General features: G+C 32.8%; 2 protein-coding genes across 2 annotated transcripts; one reads left to right on the top strand and one right to left on the bottom strand.

Annotated features, from left to right (window-relative positions):
* Positions 1 to 1,407: 1,407 nt before the first annotated feature.
* Positions 1,408 to 6,226, bottom strand: LOC140804398 (dnaJ protein ERDJ2-like). The gene is given in 13 exon segments (XM_073160400.1): positions 1,408 to 2,348; positions 2,887 to 2,997; positions 3,164 to 3,250; positions 3,516 to 3,635; positions 3,713 to 3,820; positions 3,822 to 3,891; positions 4,302 to 4,519; positions 4,638 to 4,744; positions 4,836 to 4,956; positions 5,330 to 5,425; positions 5,531 to 5,797; positions 5,872 to 5,937; positions 6,081 to 6,226. Coding segments are annotated over 11 exon segments (2,055 nt in total). The 5' UTR covers positions 5,717 to 5,797; positions 5,872 to 5,937; positions 6,081 to 6,226; the 3' UTR covers positions 1,408 to 1,517.
* Positions 6,227 to 7,285: 1,059 nt separating this feature from the next.
* LOC140805235 (uncharacterized) lies at positions 7,286 to 10,244 on the top strand. Its single transcript, XM_073161475.1, has 4 exons — positions 7,286 to 7,690; positions 9,481 to 9,591; positions 9,714 to 9,794; positions 9,911 to 10,244. Exons 1-4 carry the CDS (start codon positions 7,448 to 7,450, stop codon positions 9,989 to 9,991), a joined length of 516 nt encoding a protein of 171 aa, XP_073017576.1. The 5' UTR covers positions 7,286 to 7,447; the 3' UTR covers positions 9,992 to 10,244.
* Positions 10,245 to 12,084: the final 1,840 nt, after the last annotated feature.

Consider the following 12,084-nt stretch of genomic DNA (forward strand, 5'->3'; position numbering starts at 1 on the left):
TATTATTTTTTATGATATGGGAAACATAACCTGTTATCTTTCGATGTGTACTTAATAAATTCTTTGACTAATACAATAGTCTATAAACATCATTAGTCAAGTAAATCATAACACGCCAGTCTCATTTGTGGTAAGTTTGTGTGGAGAATATCAATTTGACACTCACAAAAATTTTTGTAGGACGGTCTCACGGATCAATTTCGTGGGTCTAATATCTTATTTGAGTCATCCATGAAAAAATATTATTTTTTATGCTAAGAGTATTACTTTTTATTGTGAATATCGATAGGGTTGACTCGTCTCACAGATAAAAATTCGTGAGACCGTCTTATAAAAAATTTACTGTTTGACAGTGATTAACAATTAATATTAATATGGGTTTGGGATTCTTTTAAAGGATCTACTCCACTTGGTGTTCATTATTATTTTCAATTCAAGTCTATTAAAGGAACATTTACGTACGGTGTCGCATTGTGTCGCAGCTAGCTACATTTCATTCAATTTCTATATGCGCTGGAAAAGTCCATGCATGTTACTAAAAAAAGGAAAATTCAGTCTATGTTAATTTGTGGATAATGGTAAGAATAAGATCATATAGCTTGTGTTATTGGCAAATCTATACCTATATACAAAGAATCAGCTCCTTAATATATACAAATAAGACATATTTTCTCTGTCGAAATCGCTCGAATATACATATTAAATTTTTGTTTTTTTTTTACAATTTCAACATTTTTTAATTGTGTTTTAGTCTTTCGATAATTTTTTAAATTATCATTTGACCAATCAATTCAAATTACAGTATGATTATTCGTTAATTTTTACAATTATGATATTACTTTTATTTGAATATAAATCAAATTAATTAGAAAAAATATACGTCACTAACTATGATATTAACCTGATTTGAATATAATCAAATTAATTATAAAAAATATTGTTATTATTAATCAGTTCTTCTAATATTATTTTTTCTCCAAATCCATCAATTCAAGAGTTTCAAAATCCGGAAAAGAAAATGTTAAGCCTGATGGCCTATATTTAAAATCCTGCCTACTCTCGCAGCTAGAGAGAGTGCCAGTTTTTGACTTTTTGATGAGATGACATGTAAAAAAACAAGTAATATCTATGTGATGGATCGTGAAACTAACAAGAATTTATTATGATGATAAAATAGAATTCAATGAAGTTGAATTTGAATTATTTTTTTTCCTAATAGTTAACACACTTTAATAATTTATTATTAATATAATTATAGATTGAGTAAATATATTTTAAGGTTTTAGGTCAACTAAATTGTGGTCAGTAATACTCAGGGAATCCTTGTCTGTATTTACGTCCATTTCACCAACCATTCGATTGTCTCAAAAATTACGAAGGTACAAAAACATTTCAACTATGCTGAAATTAGATAAATTAAACCATCTTTATATTCTTGTTCCTTATCTTGTGAAAACCAAATGACAATGTAGAATCTAAAGAATAAACGTTGAGCGCAGGTTAGGTAAAGTATAAATTTAATCACTTTTTGAATCATCTGAACTTGAGTCATTACCCCGAATATGGGCCGAACCTTTCATTGTGGCTCCCTTAGAATCCTTACCTTTAATATCTTCATCATCTTCACTGTATTCACTCTCATAATCGTCATCATATTCGTCATCTCCTTCCTCTTCTTCCTCTTCAACCCCATCCTCTAAAGATGGCACCTCATCTGCAGCAGCAACGCCCCTTGTCCCTGCTCGGCTCCTTTTCAAAACTTTCAACCGGATATTACACTTAGCATCACAACCAATCCATGAGTCACACAAACAGTATGATGTAAGATTGTAATTTCCCTCAGAAGGGGCTTGGAACTTGCCCATCACGAGCCTAGAACCAGATTTCACTCTGTCAATTGCTTCTTTCACAACTGTGCTTATTTCTCTCGTGCTAGCGCCAGACCCCTCCTTTAACTCTTGTATTGCTTTTGATGCAGCTATTATTGCTGTTGCCTCGTCCATGAAATTAACCTTCTGTGACATCCACACATCATTCATGGAATCTGAAAGAAGTAACCAGAAACTTTCTTCTTTCTCATATGGGAAGTGGGGAGCATGTGGAAGGGCACCAATCAAACCATTTCCACGGTGGAGAGTAATCCATGCTTGCATTGTTACAATATCACCCTCTTGTATCCCTTCTTCACCTTCTGTCTCGCATGTTAAGTCGATTGAAATGGAAGGCATCATATCGAGAACCATTTCTACGTCTTGCGATTCCTCAGCAGAAAAGTCAGCAGTCTGAGCCAACAGCTCTGCACGTTCGTGTTGTTTCATGTCGCGAAAATCTTGGAATGTGCGTACTTTCTGTCAGAAGAACAAATGACTATGTAAATCGTCTAAAATTCAAAGAAGGTAAAAGGAAAGTAAAGCACAATAGAAATCAATACACAAAAATAACCAAGTCTGGCACGTCAACAGGGCCCATGTGATAGGTAACCAAAATTGCCAATTTTTCTACAAATCCACAGAATAATGAAGTTAATCAGTAGCATCGTGCAAGTATACAGCAGTGTCAACATGCAAAATAAACTGAATTATATACAACTAAATAGAAAGAGAATCGGATCATTCTACTGAAAACAATACTTGAGACTTTATCCTATTTGTCAAATAAAATACGAAAAATAGATGAATGTTATCAATTGCTGAATGATGTGATCTCTATCAATAGCTGAACAACAGCTTGGACACAGGAGACACATTTCTCCTGTACGTGGCGATACGCACGCAGATACTAATACATAAAGATATAGATAAACATGGATGTATGTATATATGTATTGTATGGACTGATGGATGGATGGATGGATGGAGGGAGGGAGGGATTGAGCGAGGGAGAGACCTTTCTGGCAATCTTTTTGACGACACCCTCACTGAAGTATGGTAGCTGGAGAAATGGACCATATCCTTCGCTTGATGCCCCAGTGAATTTTCGGGCACTGAGGGGTACGGCCTGAATCAAGAAGGGCAAATTCAATTATTCGGGCACAACAGTGCAATTTTTCTCTCTAAAAATATAGAGTGCTAGATACTAGTCGAATAAGAGTGGCCAGCTAGATCAGATGACTCCTAACTTAATTTGAAATTGAATTGTTTCAAATTGGGACTTTGAAGAATACCTGAATTATACTCTGGGACAGTTCAACCACTCCAATTGCAGGTCTAAGCCATCCATGCCCCTGTTGCGTGCGTGGTATAATTGCCATCTGCGCAAATTGTAAACTTCATACCATCTAGTCATCTACAAAATGTGCAAGTTGACAGACAAACTTTGGCAAAATGAAAATCAGAGGTGAGAATGAAATAAAGTTGAAGACCAAAGTGCAGGGATCTGCAAGTTTAGCTAAAAATTAGAACTTCCTAATGATACATAAAGACGCGACTTCATTGAAGTGAAACAGATCTAATGATACATAAAGACGCGACTTCATTGAAGTGAAACAGATCTCAAGTTTAACCAACTGACAATACCTTCATTAGTTCTTCCAGAAGACGAGGTGCAAGGGAAAGCATTTTTTTAAGATCATGATGCAAAGTTGGAGATAACGCTGCTGTTTCACGAGTCAAATGAGCTTGCATCAATAGTTCAGACTGCGTGCAAAAAACTAATAACATAAGAAGAAAAACTCTGGCAAAGCTCTCAAACTTGTCAACAGTTAGCACGTCACCTTAACTAAAGCAGGGTGTTGCTTCCAAAATTTAGCTTGTTCTTGCCGTATATTTCTAAGCTCCAGATTCAACTCACCCCGGACCAACAAAAATAATTTCTGGAGGGAATTCATCATCGGTTCGACGAACTGGTATTTCCATGTATTCAGCAGCATGTATGAAAGCATCAATGACCTTGCTGTTAGATAAAAAAATAGCAATCAGTGAAAGATACAGAGACTATATTGTATGGAAAAAACAGTGCTTATTTGTCTAGTAAAAAAGGTTAACCGAAGAAAAATGCTTATACATTGTCCAATACACAAAACTAGGCGACAAGCTACTATTATAATAATAAAAGAAGAAAAAACAGGAAAGACAGCGTATCCCAAATAAATTATAAGAACTATACCTAAAACGAGTGTGCACATGACAGTGTACACATCCAAGAAGCATAATAAAGTACCACAATAAAACAAGCTTGCGCCCAAAACACAAATAGAGATCCAAAATGCCACTGTTCCAAACTTTTGTATAGGTTCTTGTCTTAACTTGCACTAGGTTTCAAGATTCTGTACAATACCAAGTCTAATATAAAGTCATATGTACCTCGGAGCTAATGAGGGCTTCATGAGATGGAAATATGCATACATTGTGTGATGCATGACATAATTCCCAGTGTACTTTGATGACCTGGACAGGTATATAACAGTAACTGTCAAGGGAAAAATAATACAAACTCCCACAATTCCAAGCAATAAAATTCCACCAGATGCTCCATCAATGTTCAGAAGAAACTGAGGAAGAGCAATCCCCATTTGCAGTCCCTACATGGAGGAGAATTAAGATACTATTATGTCCACTTTCTCAAATACAGTATCACCTTTCAAAAAAGTAAGGAAGGCAAACAGACACTCTCTGCACCATTGTTCAGGACATGTTTACCTGCCGGCCATCAGGATGACCATATTTCTCAAAGTTTTCCCGTGATACTGGATCTGTTAGAGCCTGATAAGCCTTTGAGATAAAGTCTACGAAATATTTGTGAGCCTCTACATAAAAAAATTACATATCAATAAGTTCCACGAAAACTCGAGGATTTCAATGTAAAAATTCTAACTCTCATGATCTAACTCCATAAACCTGGGTCTGGATTTTTATCAGGGTGGTATAAAATGGATAATCTCCTATATGCTTTTTTTATTTCTGCATCTGAAGCTCCAGATTCCAATCCAAGTATACTGAATGGCTCAAAAATTTGGATCTGAGAAAAAACATAACCATTCAGATTACTTAAAACAATTAAATTATTGGATAAACCAAAATGTTAATTGTTCAGTGTTCGGCTTGCTTCTATAGCTAACACTCTCGTCTGGGCACATATTATAGCACTTCACTATGTATTCAGCCTCCAAATGACAACAATAACATACAATATTTCCCAAGTGACATATCCATGAAACAGAAGCACGGATCATGTTAATAATATAATTGGAATGAACTATATTCATATGATTACGCAAAGAATTGCATAGAGACATGAACACAAGGAAGCCAAAAACATATAACGTTCAGAGTATATAGATTAGCATACTAGCTAACAGCCAAGTATCGAAGAATCAGAAGGCGCGAAGTACCTCAGTGTTACTCTGATGGATGTAGAATACCAAGATTGCCATTAGGACCCATAGCAACACTATGGTCAAGTTACTATAAGTTGAGAAGTTAGAAATCTGAAAATTCAACCAGAAACAGTGTATACATTACTACAGATACAAAATAAAAGAGCAAAGCCACATCAAGTTCTGATTCTCACATAATGTTAAGATATAACTCACACGTTTAAATAATGATTTCCGATACTTTCCGGAGCTGAAGCAAACTGAACAGCGGCAGGTAATATCTTTGGCCTTCTTTGTGAATGTGTAATATAAGTTAAATATGGTGTACGGAACAAGAGGCAATGCTATCATAGTCAATACAAAAATGGGAAATAGTGCACTGTTCTCCTCCTTTGCAGCCATAAGAAACTTTTAGCTTCTCTTAGCTGGATATAATAAGTATTGGGGAATGAAAGTGAAACCCCAGTTAATATTCCTGTTTAACTGCAACAAGACAAAAGATTAGAACAATAACAACCAGAAGGAGCCACACATACACATGATTAATTATTCTCCACCTCTCTTTCCTCGTATCCATCATTTCCACGATGCAGCAGGCTCAAAACTCATTAAACCCGTAAAGACTTCACAAAAAATCGTCAAAAGTTAAAACTTGAACCTCTATTTCCAATTCAAATGTGCTACATAAAAGTTAAAACTAACAGTAAATTAAATAAATGACGATCATAATTAGACACTTCATAAGATAAATCTAAGTGAAAATTACCGAACGAGCTCAGTGATTAGAAGGAGAGTTGTGCGGTAAGCTTAATTCCACACTCCTCTGCACTATAATGTCCCTATATTTTTTTAATTTTTATTTTTTTAGAATTAATGTGCCCTAGATTTAGTTTAGCATCGAAGACGATGAATTTGAGTGAACGGACTTTAATAACTGGGCTCAAAACAAGAAGTGAATGGACTTTAATAACTGGGCTCAAAACAAGAAAGTGGCCCATTATTGAAATCGAAGCCCATCGAAGGCTCATTAGTTTGAGAAATAACTTTATAATTTAGATTAGATCACAATTAAAGTTACAATTATACACATATAATATTATTTATGAAATCAAGTGAATACAAGTATGTAATTTTCTTATTAATAATCAAAGCTTAATAAGATTGGAGTTAGCTTAGAAGTGTCTTTGCCGTATATAATTAATAATTTATGTATTATAAATCTCTATCGCCATGTTTAAATCAAGGTTAAAGTGACAAACCAACTCTCCAATGTAATAATAATAAATAAATAAATAAAGACCTAATGTATTTCTTGATATTTTCAACATAATTATTGTGGAGATATAATTTTTTATGTAATAGGAAGAAATTAAAATAATTTATTATTAAAAAAATAATTTAAAAAATAGTCACATATTTTTTTTTTTACAAAAAATAGTTGTTTTATGAAAAACAAAAAGGAATTCATCAATAATATTATATGGGTATTATAACTTTAAATTAAAAAAAAAAATTAACAAATTATTTCAAAATTAATTAATATAGGAGGTTTTTGTTGTTGTATATAATTAAAGAGTAGATTTAATGTGAAATGACTACATAATTTATATTTAAAATAAAAAGAGTGTCTTTTTTGTTATAATTAAAGACAAAATCTTGTGTTACACAGTCTCACGAGTCGTATTTTATGAGACGGATCTTTTATTTGAGTCATTAATGAAAAATTATTACTTTTTATGCTAAAGATTTTTTTTTTATTGTGAAAATCGGTAAAATAGACTTGTCTCACTCATAAATATTCGTTGCTCATAATTAAATATTGTAGATATACTGGACCAAAGAAAGATTTAATTTTTTGACTTTTTAAAAAGTGCTGACTAGTAAATTGATTTTTTTTAATAAAAAAAAAATCTAACTGAAATTTATGCTAATTTTTCTATTTGAAAAATAAATTCTCTCTAATTATTTTGCATAGATCACAAAATTGAGCAGAAGAAATCAACATTTCCATTTCTTGAGCGAAAGCAGAAGAGAAGAGGGGAGAGAGAAAAAGAAACCCCACCTGTACCTTAGCGAAAAGAGAAAAATTCAAGAAAGAAGAAGGGTTTTCAGTGCAAGAAAGTTGGATCAAAGATGCAGACTTCAAGAACTCTAGAAAACCAGCTGTCTCTGACCCAGTCGGGGTCGAACTCGGGGAACCTGAGCTTCAGCGGCTCTTCTGCACGAGAAGACGAGGAAATGTCGATTTCTGCTCTTTCTACATTCAGGGCTAAGGAGGAAGAGATCGAGAAGAGGAAGATGGAGGTTAAGGAGAAAGTCCAGGCGCAGCTTGGCCGTATTGAAGAAGAAACAAGGCGTCTGGCTACTATTCGTGAGGTATGTTTCTTGATTGATTCTTAATTGGCGGCTTTTAAGTATTGTAAGCATGAAAATTGGGGTTTGATTTGGATTTCTGTTTTGATCTTTTTTAATCAGTGGGGAAATTTCTATTTGTGGAATTTAAGGTTGCGGTCTTTTACGGGAAGCCAATTTCTCATAACATCTTATTCCCATTTTCTCGGGTTTCTGTCTCCTTGGGGTGAAAAGGTCGTTGTTTGGTGTCATCCATAATAGGACTAGGGGTTTGTGGAATTCAGGGCCTAATTAGTTATTTACTCTTCTTTTCTTGGAATCGATCGAGTTCGGCGCTTGGAATTAAAATTAATCATGGCGAAGCTCGAATTCTGCTGTACTTTTCTTAATTTTGTGTCAGTCTGTGTAAATTAATGTGATTATATTTATGAATTGTATCTAGTTAATCATTATGTTTAGTAAAGACTCCCTCTTCTATCTCCTCTTGCATTCTTCTTCTTCCCCTTCCATCCTACCTCCATGCTCCTTTTTTTTTGTCCCAACCACCAATAAATATTAATCCCAAATTAGTTGGTCTGCTAACCAGTGAATAGATTGATAATATGAAATCACTGTTGCCCATCCGTGGAATATTGAAGGTGGCCTCAAGAATTTGTAATAGGTAAATTGTTTCCTATTCTGTCTAACTGTTTATACACCTGATCAAGGAAATTTGGAATGTTGGCTGGAAGTTTCAGAGAGGGGCGGTTGATAAGTAGATGTGGTGCATCAAATTTAATATCCAACTGTCCCATTTGGAATAAATAGGGATAGCTAACATCCGAACTTTTTCACATATTCATCTAAAGATTTAATTGCTACCAATCTAAAAAAAATCAATATGCATAAAACAAAGTTTTTAATTTTAATCTTCTAATTTATCAGAAACCATTTAAAGATTTTTAATGCATACTGAAAGAATGTGATATATATATATATATATATATATATATATATATATATATATATATATATATATATATATATTGACACGTTTGAATGAATCTGGAAGGTGCCTTTGGGTAGAGATCGCGATTCGCAAGCAATGATGTAATATTTAGAGTGTCATTGGCCATGACGTCATTATTATAATGTTGGTGTTTCATGTTTTATTATTAAATTTCTAACTTTTTGACAATGTGGGATTGAATTATATTTGTTTTTTAATAAAGATTTAATTGCTACCAAATATTTCATATCCAGACACAAATCCAACACACCTTCGAGTATTACAGTTCAAGTGCTGGTTCTGACATGATAATTGGCTGTAGAAGTTCTTTCATGAGGGTTCAGAAGATGCAAACATTGCATAAGTACTATCGATAGTCGAATAATTTTAACTTGTCGAATAATTTTAACTTGTCTGATTTATAAATATGCAACAGCGACATGTTGAAATTGATCATGAGCACACAGATGTTCACAAATTTGCTCATATCCATGTCTTCTCTCTCTTTCTATTGATTTGAATTTTCTTTTTTTTTCTTTACCTTCTAATATACTGCATTTTTCTCAATTCTTTTTATTAATTACTCGGAGTATCATGGGAATTTCCATACCCAATATTTTGTACCTTCACGGCATTGTTGGTTCACATTGTGTCTCTTTTGAATTCTTACAGTGGAATTTGTACAGTTTATTCTTGTTTAACATCAATCAGTTTAGAGTTAAAAATATAATTGGTAACATCAAAAAATTGATTGTTAGGAACATTCATATTGAATTATGCATTAATTTTCCATCTCATCTCTGAATCAACATGCATGGATTGTCAGGAGTTAGATGGACTGGCGGATCCAATGAGGAAGGAAATCTCAGTTGTTCGTAAAAAAATTGATGTAATCAACAAGGAGCTAAAACCACTGGGACAGACTTGCCAAAAGAAGGTGAAAGCAATATCAATCTTTTATCCAGTTCAAAAATACTACTTGCCCACTTGGCAAATTTGATATATGAGAACTTATCTAGCATTCTAAGAACAAAGAGGGGGATCATCAATTTTTTACAGGAGAGAGAGTACAAAGAAGCTCTTGAAGCTGTCAATGAAAAGAACAAAGAAAAAGTACAGCTCATTACAAGATTGATGGAGGTAAGAACAAGCTGACTTAAGAACTGACTATTTATTATCATTTGGGATTTCAACTTAAGTTAACATTTAATTGAAGAATGTGTTACTCATATAAATTTTTCTCAATGATAACACAGCTGGTAGGTGAAAGTGAGAAGTTGAGGATGACCAAATTGGAAGAGCTGAACAAGAACATAGAAACAATGAACATAGCTTAATTTCAATGTCTGATTAGGTCACTTAGGTTGATGTCAGCATCTAAGTAGTCTCCTCTGATGTATTTAAGAACGATGTTTTCAATTACATATAACATTGTTTGTGGTTTGTTTGTCCGTGTTATATGTGGTTTGTTATGTTTGTTAATTATTATTGATGAATGGAACTTTCTGATTTAGGAAATCTCCTCGACACATGTTTGTATCTAGAACAAAGTATATTCTAAGTTTCAAATCTTCTTCTGCATTAAATAGATACATGTGTTTCTATTGTTTGAACGTGTTTTATACTACGATACATGCAAAAACATCTGCTCGATATATTGTATGTCGACCCAGATGTATCGTAAGATTTGTGCTGATCAAAATGATGGAATCTCATAAAATTATACGCCTTCGTTCCATATTCTGTTAGTTATGCTGTCTGAATTGGTTTGTAAGGAAGGTAGCTTTCTTAGCATTGGATTCCAAGAAAGAGTGCCCTTTTTTTTCTTGAACTGGCATCCTAAGTTAAGTATCTGCACCTTTTGTTTTAATGTCACTTTCACATGAAAATTAAAGATTTTCTACTTTATGAACTTTTACTGTGCTGCCGATTATGTTTTTTTTTTAACCTTATCTACCCTCATTGAACTTGAAATGAAAGGTCAACACCGCTCACTGGTGCCGTATCTATCCCATATGAAAAATGAAATGGAATGTCAAATATATTATAGAATTTTTGGATAAACTCTACATTTATATTTAATTGTTTGTTGATGACAAATATAGCAGTTCTGAAGAATTAGTGTATGTAGAATTCCATGTATTCGTTTGAATTTTATCCCCGAACATTTCTTCAGTTATTATCCAGTCCATTTGTTCAACTAGGTCCAGATATAATTAAAAGATCCCTTCCCCACCCCCCCCCCCCCCCCCCCCCCCCCCCCCCCCCCGATTACAAGTTGCTCCAATGGGGAAGCTATTTCTTGCAGCAAAATTGAGTATCCTCTTCCCTGCACCAAATTTGGCACGGGAAACCCTCGGTTTGACGCAGGGGTTTTCTTTTTTCTTTTTTATTCTTTTATTAATTTTAATAATTACAAATAATTTAATTTGATAAATAAATAATATAATAAGCTCATATAATATATAAATGTATGATTTATATGAATTATATAATGAATTTAAAATTAATAATTTGATAAAAAAATAGTTGACGTAACCATATAATTTGTAATTAAACATTCAATATAAAAATATAAATAAAATTTAATTAATATAAAATAACTAAATTAATAATTTAGTTATATTATTATAGATACATTTATTTCCAATATAATATTAAAGATATCAAATTAAATTTTAATTATGTTTATATTATTAAATTTTTAAAAAATATTAAATAAATCATGATAATTAGTGTAAATAAAATAAAAGAAGAGTACGATTTGAAATAGATGATTTGGAGTTGAGTAAAAATTGTATTATTTTGATGTATAAGTTTCATCAAATTAGATTTATAAGTTAGATTTATAAGTTGAAGATGGTCTAAAAGTGAAAAAAAAAATTGGATTTATTGTATAAATTTAAACTTTTAAGTAAACGATAGGAAAATTTTATAAATATGTTTTAGCCGAAGAGTGGGGTTTTTAAATTAAATATTATTAGAAAATAGATTTATCAAAATATAACTCATTGTAGATTTTTACGGATTTATAACATTAAGAGGAATTAAACCCATGCATAATGTCTTTCGTTTTTCTCTTTTGAATTCATTATGGGCCATAATAATATGGGCTTCCCAGTCTAGCGTTCAGCCCATGAACTATATGTAAACCCGAAATCATTCAAATAAATTTTGACTGTTAAAGATTGGTTCAAGTATCAAGTCCTTGGGAAATGTTTATATGGATTCGGACAATCATCCTCGTTGAGCTAGTTTTTGGGATTCATTTAGAGTTGAGTCTTAATCTTAACATGATATCAGAGTTCAGACTCGCTATTATATGTTAGAATTTCCTATGGGGTCACCCGATAATATCTCGTAAACTTCATGTTTCATTTGATCATTCATGAATATGATGATTGTGTTATATGTCTTACATTGGATAGAT

The sequence above is a fragment of the Primulina eburnea genome, chromosome 11 (genome assembly GCF_022965805.1).
Source record: "Primulina eburnea isolate SZY01 chromosome 11, ASM2296580v1, whole genome shotgun sequence".
Taxonomy (NCBI): Eukaryota; Viridiplantae; Streptophyta; class Magnoliopsida; order Lamiales; family Gesneriaceae; genus Primulina; species Primulina eburnea.